This window comes from Bacillus rossius, chromosome 3 (genome assembly GCF_032445375.1).
Source record: "Bacillus rossius redtenbacheri isolate Brsri chromosome 3, Brsri_v3, whole genome shotgun sequence".
NCBI lineage: Eukaryota > Metazoa > Arthropoda > Insecta > Phasmatodea > Bacillidae > Bacillus > Bacillus rossius.
In genome coordinates this window covers 68,360,269-68,374,830 of record NC_086332.1, presented here as the reverse complement: position 1 = coordinate 68,374,830, position 14,562 = coordinate 68,360,269, and the positions used below count along the sequence as shown (strand labels likewise).

Below are 14,562 nucleotides of genomic sequence, written 5' to 3'. Positions count from 1 at the left end.
CTAAGCACAAAGCAAGCCCTGTCTTTACTGTTGCTGGCTGAGATACCGGTTTTACCCAGTACAAAACACAATTTATATACACAAGATTTTACTGTTTGTTTTATTCTGTATGCTTGGTTTTTAAAACAAGAAATGGTGGCATTATAGTTTTATTTTTATGCATTGCATTTACATAAAAAGATAAGTATATTATTCAACTAATATCACATACAAAATGTTTAGCAGTAGGTTATTATTTTCTTAAATAGTGTCAATCTGACCGATATGCAGGCTGCATATTTAGAAAACATGTGTGTTTGAAAATCTAACATCTAAACCAGAAAAAAAGTATTTAATAAGAGATACACAATCACACCAGAGTAAAATGAATGTTTCAAAACTATTTGGCTACAATATTATGGTACAAACTTTATGCTAGAATAATGACATTATTTGAATTGTGTAAATGAAAAACATTTAGTGCACATTTTTGGGCTATATGATGTTTTAGCTAGTATTTTGTTGTTATATGGTGTATCGACACAAATTTTAGTGAAATTTATATAAAATCAATCTTATACCTAGAAATGTTATACCTAGAGATTAAAACCAGAGCCAATTACACTTAGCCAGCTCACCTGAGTGTCGTAAAGGGGAAGGGGAGGGGGTTATCTTGCCAGCGGACACGGGGGACACCTGCCAGGTGGTGACTGGGGGCGGAGTCTCGCAGGAACTGCCCGAGGCAGAACGCCTGCGCTGGCCAATGCTGGGGGGCGTTGTTCCCAGCATGAACTGCACCTGAAAACACCTTTCACTCAATCCCTCTACAGCACCAACAAACATTGTTTTTATCATAATGCAGTCCAGTACAGTAACAGCAAATTCTATTTATATACTCTAGTCCATCTCAAGACATAAGAACATAATTATGTGTAAAACAGAAAAGGTTATTTTTATGTAACTAAGGAATTGCATCAAAAATTATTCAGTTGAAAAGTCAAAATGCACACAGCTGGTGTTCACAGATATAAATTTATTTTAAATAAACATGTTTTCTTTAACAGGCTACACAAGCTGTTTAGAAATGCTAGAGTGTGCTTGTGTTGGATTTGTAAATAGTGCTTACCCTAGATTTATATTAACAAATCCAAAGTGTTGGACGCTTCAAAATTCAAATATGGCGCCATTTTGCTGCCATTAACTCAAGTGATCCTGGTGGCCACCAGGAAAGACTCAGTGGTTCATCTGGTACTGGCGTCATCGGACGTCCGGCTACCGGTTTTGACTTTCATGTTATCTGGTAACAGTTTCAGTACGAAACATTTGGTCCTCCGGGTCGTATCCATCCGCTAACCGCGATTACTGAACTATCGGGCTCAGTTCTAGTTACGTGGAGAGATTCAGTGTGTTTGTTTGCGTCGTTCGGTGTACCGAGTCTCCTTTGTCTGTCGTTGCGCCGCCATTTGAACGTGAACCGGTTATCACCTTAATGTGCTATCACCGTCTTTGTGGAAGGGAAGATAACAACTGAGTGCGTAAGGGAAGATAAGAACTGCCTTTATCACATGGATGGTGCTGGTGCTAACGAAGCCCTTTGTGTAGTGCCGCACTATTAATTCTTATCATCTTTCCACGGTAACCAGATACTGATAATGACCGGTCTGCTATAAGATTGCGTGTTTTCTAAGACTGGCGGTGAAATATGACTATGAATTATTAAGTAGACCGTTAACATAGATTTTGCCAAGTCTTTGTTCGGCATTACTACTCATATAGATACAAAATCGATTCAGAAAGTCAATTTACAGGACATGGAAAATCGATTATATAAACACCACTCGGTTTAGAATCAATTTTCAGCTGAAAATATTGATTACATTTAACTTTTACAATTTGTGCTCCCATTCTTGATTGATTTAGTGTACTTCAGTAGAATAAACACAACTATGACTGACAGTGTTTCAGCTCTGGAGCGATGTCTGGAGCGTGCCGAAAACCGATTTCAGCGTGCCGCAGATCTGGCCAAAAGGGTTACTACAGACACTTCCAAGCAATCATTATTCTTTGCAACCTGTCGAGACTTATCTCAGCTTCGTAATGGGTTTGAAGATGACCATTTGGCTTATGAATTGGCATGCAAGGAGCGAAGTTGATTTTGATGACACAATGCAAACAAGTAGGCTAAATCACTTCGACTATCTATATTATGAAGTTAATGCAATCTGGGACACAGTGCAGGATTCTAAGACCGGAACAAAGAAACACGTAATCAATGTGCAGCTGCGTCGTCACCCCGTCTGCCAGCTATTGATTTACCCCACTTTCAGGGTAATCCAACAGAATGGCTTCCAACAGAATTAGCTTCTCTAATCTGTTTGAGGCTCTGGTTGTAGACAACCGAAGTCTCACCAATGTAGAGACTATCTTACCTAAAGTCATCTTTGTCTGGTGACACGTTGGCAGTAATTCAGGCATTACCCTTGACTGATTCGAACTACAGTATTGCTTGGGAACTACTGTCTAAGAGGTACAGTAACAAGCGCTGTTTCATTGCACATTGAAGCAATTATGCAAATACCATCTGTGTCATTAGAGGCCCCAGCATCAGTGAATAAGATGATGTCTATTCTGGCAGAGTACATTGCGGCATTGAGAGTGCTGGATGTCAATGTTGAAAAATGGGACCCGCTGTTGCTACATATCATTGAAGCTAAGCTGGATAAGGTTTTGCGTAACCAGTGGGAGCTGTTTATTAATGACAAGGGAGCAGAGTTACCCAAGTCTAAGCCAGCTTCTAGATATGTGCAACATCAGTCATTCGCAGGAAACACTGTTTCCAAGTCAGTGAAGTGTGTCATATGCAGTGGACCTCACGAAATCTACCAGTGACCCAAGTTCCTTGAGTCATACCCAAAGGAAAGGTATCAGATGGTGAGGTCAGAAAACCTCTGTTTGAACTGCTTGCGAACCTCTCATCATGCAAGCGCATGCCTTTCGTCTTCCCATTGTCGGTCTTGTGACTCTCGACATCACACACTACTTCATTTTAGTGACATGCAACCACAGTCACCAGAACATGATGATGGTGTGAATGAGTTGTGTGCTTCATCTCCTGGACAATATTTGGCTGCATCTGAACTGCATAATCAAGATAGTCCATCTTTGATTTTGCTGTCCAGTGTCCACTGCACTCGTAGAAATTCCAGTCAGTTCTGGCAGGACTCGCACAGTTTGAGCACTCTTGGACTCTGCCAGCCAATCCAGCTTCATGACAGATGGTTGTGTGAAGAGGCTAGGCTTAATACGTCGAAAGGCAGCTCTGCCAGTCTACTGTGTTTCCCAGGTACCAGTGCATGTCGCTAGGGGAGTAATTGATTGTTTAGTGAAACCAGTTGGTCAGGAGGGTCCGCGATTGTCACTTACTGCCTTCATTTTACCTAAGATCACCGGCTCACTGCCTACAACACAACTGAACCCTCATTCATAGGATCATCTTTCCCATTTGCAACTAGCTGACCCTCACTATGCACAGCCTAGGGCTATTGAAGTGCTAATTGGGGCAGATCTGTTTCCCTATGTGCTGAGCGGGCGCACACTAAGTCTCAGTACCCAGGTTCCTGTAGCGATTGACACTGTCTTTGGATGGGTAGTGATGGGGAGAGTACCCACATCTGCAGTATCGCTCAGTTGTGTATCACTTCATTCTATTACACCAACACTTGACGACACAGTTCGACAGTTTTGGGAGGTGGAAGAGGTTATTGTACCCCCAAAGCCTTTCTCTGAGGATAATCGATGTGAACAGATCTTTCTTGAGACTTGCAGAAGAGATGAGAATGGTAGGTATAGTGTGGCCTTACCTTTCAAGGAGCCTTTACCTCATTTTGATGAATCACGTGTTCAAGCACTCAAGCGTTTTCACTACCTTGAACGCAAGATGAACAAAATCCCTTAGTTTAACGCATCCTATGTAGAATTTATGTCGGATTATGTTGACCAGGGTCATATGTCAATGGTTCAAGAACCCCAGTTGACTACACCATAGTTTTATATTCCTCATCACAGAGTTTTGAAACCAGAGAGTAGTACAACAAAGTTACGTGTGGTCTTAGATGCATCGGCCAAGGACAGCAAAGGAACTTCTCTGAATGATCAATTACTTACGGGACCCAAACTGCAGAGAGACATAGCTGACGTTCTTCTCTCATTTCGAGATCATGCAGTTGCATTTACTGCTGGCATACAACAGATGTACCGTCATATTCTAGTTCAAGAGGAATTCCGCGATTGTCAACTAATTCTGTGGCAACCGTCTGATGATGATCCAAATTGTGAGTACAGGCTCAACACTGTGACCTATGGCGTGTCACCCTACCTTGCTATCCACACACTCCATCAACTGGCTGCAGATGAGAAAGATAGATTCCCTCAGGCATCATCAGTCCTCCTAAAAGACACGTATGTTGATGATGTTGTAACTGGAGCACCCAATGCACCTGAGGCTATCTCATTGCAAAGAAAGTTAATTGACCTCCTCAAGGCTGGTGGTTTTCAGTTGCGAAAATTTGCCAGTAATGATTTATCTCTGCTCTCTTGGCTTTCCGAAGACTTGTGCAGGGCAGCAAGGCTCTCCCCTTGGACAACACTTGTGGACTTCTTACCGTCACAATATTGGGTCTGTAATGGCAATCTGAAGTGGATGCATTCGCTTACAATGTTCAACCTACTTCCTCGACAGCTACGAACCAGAGCATACTGTCTGACTTGGCGCGAATATTTGACCCTCTAGGTTGGCTGTCACCTGTGGTCCTGCTTGCAAAATGCCCATTCAGCACTTGTGGATTCAATGTATAGATTGGGGCCGACATCCTTGCAACGTGGCAGCGGTTCCAGCGAAAGCTTCCTATTCTGGCTAGCATCACCATTTCAAGATTTATCCCAGTGACCCAAAGAGTACTCTTACTAGAGATCCATAGATTCTCTGATAGTTCGGAGCAAGGTTATGCGGCAGTTGTTTATCTCAGAGCCACTTCACCTGATGCCTCAGTATCTGTATACATTCTGGTTGGAAGGTCAAAGGTAGCCCCAATTAAAAGAGTGTCATTGCATCGCCTGGAATTCTGTGGTGCTTTGCTGCTTGCTCGCACAATGCATAGAATCTTGCAAAATTATGGACCTCATGTGAACCTAGACCAAATATTTGCCTGGACAGACTCTACAGTTGTCATCCACTGGATCTGTGGATCACCCCATAAATGGAAATCTTTTGTTGCAAATCGTGTCGGCCAAATCCATGACCATGTCCCAGCAAAGCAATGGAATCATGTGTGTCATAGACAGCAACCCGGTTGATTGTGCCTCTAGGGGCTTGTTTCCAAGTGAGATAGCTGACCACTCCGGATGGACTGGTCCATCATGACTATATAAGACACCAGAGGAATGGCCACAACTCACCGGCTTGATGGACAGCATGGACGAAACAGTGATGGAACAACGGATCTTTACCTTGCATAGTGTCAACCCTCTGGCAGACACTACGCTGCTGGAAAGGTTCTCATCTTTAAGCAAGGTCAAACGCATTACTGCCTACTGTCTCCGCTTTGTGCAACGTTTGCGCTTCAGGAAACTTTCCCTCCGTAGTCCACCAGATGCTAATGAGCTTAAAGATGCCATGATGGTATGGGTTTGTTTAGCCCAGGCTTCAGCATTCGCATCTGATATCAAAGCTCTGCAAGCTAACCAACCATAACAGGGTCCACTCTTCAAGCTGTCTCCCCTCTTGGATCCTGCTGGCATCCTCAGGGTGGGCGGACATTTGGAACTATCAGACTTGGCTTACAACCAACGACATACAATTCTAATGCCCAAACATCACAGATTGACAGACCTTGTAATTGACCACCTACACATCCATCTGATGCACTGTGGTCCCACCATACTACAGTCTGCTGTGCAACGTGACTTCTGGATTGTAGGTGCTCGGGGCCTCATTCGTCAACGGCTGAAGAAGTGTACTTTATGCTTTCGAGTTCACCCTGTGCCTCTAAACCCACCTATGGGTAATCTTCCAGTCGATCGTGTCACACAAGCCAAGCCATTTCTCAAGACAGGAGTCGACTATGCTGGACCCTTTAAAATCACCATGTCCTGACTGCGGAAGGCCCGGATACAGGATGCCTACTTGTGCCTGATTGTATGCTTTGCCACCAAGGCAATCCACTTGGAGCTGGCCTCTGATCTGACGACAGATGCTTTCATAGCTGCCTTTCGCCATTTCTTGTATCGTCGGGGGCGATGCTCTGACCTTCACCGCGATTGCGGGACTAACTTTGTCAGTGCCAGTCGCTTGTTGACTGGACTAAGAGCCTTCATGTCAAGCAAGGATACACATGACTCCTTTTGCTCAGTCGCTGGTTGAACACCAAGTTACTTGGCATTTCAAACCCCCATCAGCACCACACTTTGGAGGCCTGTGGGAGGCAAGTGTAAAGTCTGTAAAGTCTCTCCTCATAAAGAGTGTAGGTGCTCAGGTACTCACTTATGAGGAGTTATACACTCTCATGACACAAGTGGAGGCCATTCTCAACTCACAGCCTCTGTGTGCTCTCTCAAATAATCCAAACGACATGGCTGCTCTGACACCCAGTCATTTTCTAGTCTTGGGGCCTCCTGCACTAGTGCCTGAACCAGATTTGTCCTACCGCAAGCTAAATCGTTTGTCTCGATGGCAACTCATCCAGCAGGCGCATCAGTCATTCTGGAAGCGCTGGTACCAGGATTATCAACAACAGCTGCAGCAACGACCCAAGAGCCTAACCAACCAAGACATCCTCAGTGTTGGCACCTTGGTTCTCATCAAAGATCCGAATTTATCACCACTGTGCTGGAAGATAGACCGTATTATGAAGACTTTTCCTGGCTCAGATAGTGTAGTGAGAGTGGCTGAGGTGAAGACCCAACAAGGCACCTTTCTGCGGCTTGTGGTGAAGCTGTGCCCGTTGCCCACCCAATAAATGTTTAAAATATGCATTTTGGTGGGCGGTATGTTGGATTTGTAAATAGTGCTTACCCTAGATTTATATTAACTAATCCAAAGTGTTGGACACTTCAAAATTCAAATATGGCACCATTTTGATGCCATTCCACACTGTCATACTATAGAGGTGATGCAGTAGACTGGTCAAAACATGCAATGGACATGTAGAGTAATGGCACTGATACCAATACTAGGCCTGTGTAAATATTCAATTTTTCGATTATGAATAATGAACTGACAATATTAAGTATCGAATTAAACATATAGCACTTTGCCTGGTAATCGCTGCTCCCTGGCTTTATCCATTCTAGTTGGTTTTCCCATTCTCATTTATACTTCTGCTCAAACGGAGTATAAACGCTCAATTCGTTTATAGATAATTAAATTGATTTTAATTAATGTAACAAATTATGAACACGAGTTATATTTCTGGAATACGTGTGAGTGAAGCCTAAATTTTATTTATTTTATGATTTAAATATCAGTAGGAAAAGTACTGATTGGTTATTAATGTTTTCTAGAGTTTATAAGTTTGATATTTCAAAATTAGTGCTGTCGTCTTCCTTTCTCCTACTAGGTTTTTTTTTATAAATTGCTTTGTCGTTGGTTGTCAAAATAATTTTTTTTGTTAGAATGTTTGAAGGATTCTAGGCTTTTTAAAAAAGATCTCCGAAGAGAGTAGATATTCGGGTTGAACAGTTATTTTCTCCCGAAATACTCTAAATTGATCTGGGACAACCGCGGAGTGCATTCTATAGCTGATGACGAGTTGATAGTAACTTCTGCACTTTTAGTGACGGAATTAGGCAAATTTCCGAACTTCAAGAGAATATTCAACCGCGTCGGTCGTTACGGTTGTTGGTGATTAAATACGAGAAAGACATTAAAAATCTTCGGAACGACTCCGGAAGGAAGACATCAGACGCTTCTAGCATTTGTCAGTGCCAACCTCGACACCCGGAGGACGAGTCCTTGCCGTGACTAAATCCTACTGTCGTCGGACGTGGCCATGTCTTCTTCTGCGAGCAGACCGTTTGGTGAGGTTCATCTGTTCTGATATTACCACTTTCCAGAGCCAGAGGGACATCAAGTCGCTGTGGAACGAGAAGTCGAATTCGCCGTAGCTGTAGACATTCTTTTCAGTTTGAATCCATTGCCTACCCGAATCCAGGAAGATTCCCAGCAGTCCTGAACCATCGCTCGTGTTCTCCGAAATACTAGTTTAGTCGGTAGACTGTTGACGGTGAGTAAGACAATTCTATACACGCAAAACATATGTTGAAATACAACTAGTTAGGAAAGGCTTTACTCTTACATACTAAAAGAAGGTATAACTCTCACAGTAACATTAAATTATAATTGTAATTTATAGGGTTGATTATAAATATACTGTGACTCTGGTTACTGTGTGAAGTAAACTAAATTAAATTCTCATTGTGCAAAAGATCCTTTATCATTTGTCTAAAGGCGCCCTTAACATATAAATTTATACACCGACTAAGGTTCGCTGTAAATAGTACTGGCAGTCAATGGCAGTGAGGTATTCCTTAAGAGAATCTGGATACTAATGCATCAAGTTATTGAGGAAAGTATTAGGTACCAGACGAGTAGCGTAGCTTATTCGACAGTCTTAGTAATTTCAATACTGCCAGCTAGGGTTGTGCGATTCCATGATTTTCAGTTCGATTCGATTCCGATTCGATTCTCACCACAAGAGTTGAAATTCTATTCCGATTTCGATTCTTTGGGTAACTTTATCTACATAGTCATTAGTCTGGTAGGACTAACTAAAAAAAAATTGCATTTATTTTGAACCATATGTATTTAACTTAAATGAATAAGAAATACAATTCTGGAAGATGACTGCGGCCCTTAAACTTGCCACAATTTTCATCCATTACTTATTTAATCACTTCACCACTGTTTAAAGATGTCAAATGTTACCAACGGTAAAGTCAGCTGCCTCACTGGAGTCACCGAGATAGTGCGATGCGTGCTGCGCTAAGAAGTATAATTTATTAATTAACCTACATTTGCACATATGATGTATGCAGCATGGCCTAGCCAATAGGTTTATTTAAATTAAAACTAGTGTTGTGCGAGATCTCGAACCTTGAGAAAAATTTCGAGAAATATTGCATTCTCGAACAGCGAGCGAGAAAAATAATTACTCGAAAAAAACGAGAATTTTTTTTTGGTACCGGTAACTCAATTTGGTATGGAAACTAAATTTGATACATATTGATAGTTATATTTTTATATGTTGAACATTACACACACACTGCCATTATTTTAGTTTAAATGTTTTAAAAATACCAAACGCGTCTGCCTGTTTGGACGAAAAATGATTTGGCAGAACACAAAGCAAACATGATGCAATCATTAAGAGATATTAGACTAGCCGATAGTCAACCATCCAAAACCTTTATCAATAACCGTAACTGTGAATAAAATCTGTCTTGTGAAATTCCAATTTATCCTGAAAGAAAAACTGCCGTATTTCATTTTTAAATTACGTAAGCGTAATACATAATAAAATACGTTCGAACCTAACCTACAAAATTGGTTTTGTTTACATACACATTATTACGGTAAAGTTATTAAAAGCAGTACCTTTAATTTAGTCATAATATTTTGTTCGGTAATGTTTAATAGCATACTGAAATGTTTAATAATAGCATACTGAAATTTTGATTATTACGTCAAAATACAAAATTTACTTTTTAACGAACAAAAGGAAATGGTGGTCATGCTGCCAGACCGAGTCGTCTTCACTGTTCGCTGTTCCGTTTCTTATTTCATTTCAATAAAAGACTGCGCAAGTCATGTGATTATTAAATGGACTGGAATGTAAAGGAATGGATTGAACACGCAGAACAATTCACTCCCTTGTATTACGTAAAATTACGTGAATGTGTGTGTTCAAACCCGTTGAAAAGGCAGAATAAATAGTATGTTCATCCCATTTCCTTTTCCACCTTTGTTTCACTCAGTTGTAAGACGTCACGAGTAATGAATCCCGCCAAAGCCTCCCTAGCATAAATTTCTTTGTTTTCATTACAGTACCAGAGTTTCCCGTTTACGTGAGCTACTCTGCCGGCATGAATAAATAATGTGACACCTGTAAAATGTTATTAGGAATATGAGAATAATTTCCTAATACTGCTGTATCTCTAACTGCGGCGTAACCAAGTGGAAAAAAAAGTGTTGCAGGAATATAACAGTTTAACAGAAGTAAACTTTGTTGTCAAATTAAACTTTGATTTTACGGTAAAATGGAAGATGTGGACATATCAGTGTGGCAGTATTACACAAAAAGTGGCGATAAGTCAACGGGAACCACAATTAACATGTTAGCTACTAGACTTTTACCTAAGTGAGTGAATGTTTATTTATAATTTAGTGTAGGCTTACATAACGTGTGGTGCATGTCAGTTGTGCACAGGCAACTAAATTGACATTCTATATGATAAACAACAGTTTTATCTACAGAACAATATATTTTGAAAGTGATATCTACAGTAAATCTTGATTATTTAAAAATTTCTCATTCTCGTCTCGTTTCTCGCGAGAAAAATATTTTCTTTCTCGAAAATTTCTCGAGGCCTAAATCTCATTCTCGCACAACCCTAATTAAAACCAATAAGTAACATATATTTCTTTGTTTTTTTCAACAAGATCTGTTCCCCTAAAAACGGAAAAAATACGTAAATATTATTAATTTATTAACTTCACGAAGTTAAACCACACAACAATGATCAGCTTTAATTAAGTTTTGTAAAACGCAAAAGCATAAACAGTAAACAGTACTTCGATACTGACAATGTTACGATTCAGTGATTCGATTCCTTTGTGTCTCGGCACGCGCGATCTATGATAAATGGTGGCCTGTCACGGTAGCCTACAACTCACGTAGTTTCGGTTCCCTACCACGTTCGTGCAACTTCGGATTTCTCTCAAAAATTGAAATTAAAAAAAATCGAAGGGTTGGGTTAGGTCAGGTCAGTCACAACATGCTTTTTTTCATTGGAAACTTCTGATTTAGCGGCTGAAGCGTTAAACCCAAAATGCAAAACTTCGGAAATCTTCGGAAATTCTTGCAGGGAACCGAAACTACGTGAGTTGTAGGCTTCCCGGCGTGTCAACTGGTCTATACGTCCGGCACCGCTAAAATATTTTTATGTCGTGAATGTTTTAATGTTGGTTATTCTGTTAACAGAAGACTGTCACAGAATGGCGATCTTTGTAAATGTATGGTTGAACAAGGAACTATTTTAACTGTTAACAGAAAATTGTGCGTTGATGGTTGTAAAATTCATTTTTAATATGTGTTATTTATTTTTCAAAACAAATCTACCAACAATATTTTTTTCCCGTGCAACGTGAGAAATGGTCATGAGTAATATGCCGTAAGTAGGCAGAAATAAAAATGTTTGAGCAGATTGTTAAACTATTTCATAAACAAGCAGTTTTCGTAAGGTATTTATCTTTGCAAGCCTAAACAGTTAGTGGTTCTGAACGTGTAAATTATATCATACACGATCTTTGAAAAGAATTTAATGTTCGGCCTAACCTATATTTCATAACGTTATTAAATTTGCTTGAGTGAAAGTGCGCGGCAATTTTACGAGTTACATTAATGATAATTGATGAATAAATTTATTTCTAGCAATCAGTTGAACGGTAACTGTCAATTTCTTCGATTTTTTTACTTTTGAAAAAATTGCCAGAATTTTTCGATTCCAAATTTTAGTTTCGGTTCCGGGTTCAAATAGTTGAGGAATCGAATCGAAGTTGAAATTATCGAGTACCCGCACATCCCTACTGCCAGCATATCTGTTGGCCCACCAGATTTGTCTAGCCAGAAGCTGAGGCATTTCAAAATTGGCTACAGCAGTTCGAGGCGGGTAGCGTACACAGGAGCTATATCTGGATGCCTTATGTTTTTTGTTTATTGTAACAAGGGCTGAGAGTATTTAATACTACCTAGTTGATATCACCAAGTCCTAGAAATTATATACGAAATCAACACAAAAAAAATTAGTAAGAAAATTACGAAACAAAAGCAATAATTATAGATAAAGTAATAATTGAATACTTTACCACGTGTGTATTTCAAATTACTTTCGACTACAATCAATCACAGCACCGCTCAGCAGAAATTGTATGCAATCAACCATAGTTACATACTTCACCGCTAGAGTTCTGCACCTTATTCTAAGTAAATGCCATCTTATGTCTATGTCTATAGTAGCTTTTCTTAGAAACACACATAAACAAAAGAAAAACTATGTTGTGTTTCTTTGCCATTTCCAATATTAGTTTTACGAACAACAAAGCATGTGCAGGTAAAAACGTGGTATATAGTACATCCGGATATCCATTTGAAAGCCTGAAATCAGTGAAAATTGACAAATCAGTGGTATTGGTAGACCTGCTCTAGCAGGGGTGGAAAACTAATTTTTTCTGATGTGGTAGGTAAATGCCCCTTTGAACACTCAGCAATTAGCTGGCTGCACACATTAAGGGGGTTGCATACCTGGACACACATACAGTCCGCAGAGCTTCCGAAGAAACTACACGATTTGAAAACCACTCAAGATATCAGAGTGGTGTCTGTTTACAAAAAGCATTCCAGAATACGTTGAGGGCGGATGGGCTGTTCTGATTCCATATTTTGTTTTTGAACTATAATTATATGAGAGTGAAAAGGACTAAAACACATGTTTTCAGAGTTATTTTTAGACGTGTAATGTGTGATACAGATTCTTGAAAGCACCCAAGGGCCTCCTCGCATTCACGTTTAACTTCATTTCTCTACCATCTAATGTTATGGTTACCATTCAAATGTCATAGTTGTCTCATGCACGAAGACTGCACGCCAGTTCAGAGGTCTGTGCTTAAAAGAGATAACACCCTAGGGAGTCAGGTTCATATTTCCGGTGCTACACAACTGACTCAATCGGCTCAATGGTAGGTAGTAAATTATTCTCTCATCTCCAAGCAAATACTGGCATTGTTCCTTACTACAGACTATTGGTGATTCCTTACCCAATTACCCTGCATTGTTGTTTATGCATATGACTGTGATATCAACGTTGATGCAAAGCATAATTAAAATAATATATTTCTAGTCAAATTCATTATGAAAATATTATCAACAGCACCTCTAAATGAATAATGCAAATAGACAAAACATAATTTTTAGCATGTTCTTAATATACACTGAAAAAATATAAGTTAATTTTTCTTAAGAGAAAAGTGTTGTTTTTTCTACAAAAATTTGCAATAAAAGTGTTGTTATTTTATGTGCTCTTTTTTACCCGACATATAAAGTTATAAAAAAAGCCATAACCTACATAATAACTTCACAAAAATTCAAGTTTGCAAATGTCTTAACTTACTGAATTTAATACTAAAAGTGCAGAAAAATAGATGTTTGAGTTAGGTAGTCATCAAAAGACAGCAGAGAACACTTCCAACACTGGCTTCTTTCTGGTTTTCTGGTATTTACAAGAGCTCATCTGGGGCCACTTTCTTGAGTATGGGTAGGGAATGTGATTTTTCGTTTTTGCGAATTAGATGCGAAAATATGCTAAATTATATTTTTTTCTCTATAAAATGCGAAATCTAGACTATTCCGAGATAAATGCGAAATCAAGGTAAAAAACGTAGATTCGTCTTCACTCTACACAATTTATTTACCGATTGTATTTCGTTTCAGTTCAGTATCAAAAGAAACCATCATTTTATGGCGCATTCAGCACAAGTATCTTATTGTCACGTCATTCACAACTATTGTTCGTAAATATTGAATGAAGAATGGCAATCCGTGCCTCGCGATTGTAAACAAAGCAAAGAACAACTAGCTGGAAGATTGTCCGTCATCTTGCAGAGTACAAGTTTTTAGGCCACCATATTGCAACATCTATGCTTCGCCGCGCTAACAATTGTAAGTCCCATTTTCTGACTGTGTTTCACGTGAAAGCTGCATTCTTGTGTAGTCTGTGGAAGGTGGTATGTTTACAAATACGTGCATTGCATACTCGTGAATGTGTTGCATACTGTTATTTCTCGTTGTAAAAATAGGATGAAACATCATTTCCATTCGTGATCGCATAAATGAATACAAAAGTGAACAGTTCTACGAAAGTGATACGAATATTTTAATGAGCAATTTATGTAATCGCCATCTGGAGTGGGAATAAAGATGTACTTGAAAAGCACATTAAATCTGAGGGACATCAGACTGCAAAAAAAAAAAAGATTAACAGAGAAGTTGGCTGAAGAAAAAAAGTGGGTAAAACGGCAAGCAAAGGAATTTTTTTGTAAAAATATACTTTTCTTCAGTAATGTAAAATGAGATAATTGGCTAAATTGTGTTTTTAAAAATGCTACAAAATGCTAAATTTCAAATTCAAAATGCTAAATGTCATTATTTTAAATGTTATAAATCATCATTTCTAAGTATGGGTGATTTATATGGCCACTTTCAAAACAATAAACGGCATATACAAAAACTTTATCAAGTTTTGCTGCTAAAGTAC

The 14,562-nt window shown here is 39.4% G+C and overlaps 1 protein-coding gene across 2 annotated transcripts in view; it reads right to left on the bottom strand.

Moving 5' to 3' along the window:
* Positions 1–14,562, bottom strand: part of LOC134530849 (serine/threonine-protein kinase ULK2) — a 90,741-nt gene that overhangs the window by 38,151 nt on the left and 38,028 nt on the right. For both annotated transcript variants that reach the window (XM_063366103.1, XM_063366104.1), the window contains one exon: positions 618–777. In XM_063366103.1, the coding sequence (XP_063222173.1) occupies positions 618–777 (160 nt within the window). The remainder of the gene's footprint in view (positions 1–617; positions 778–14,562) is intronic.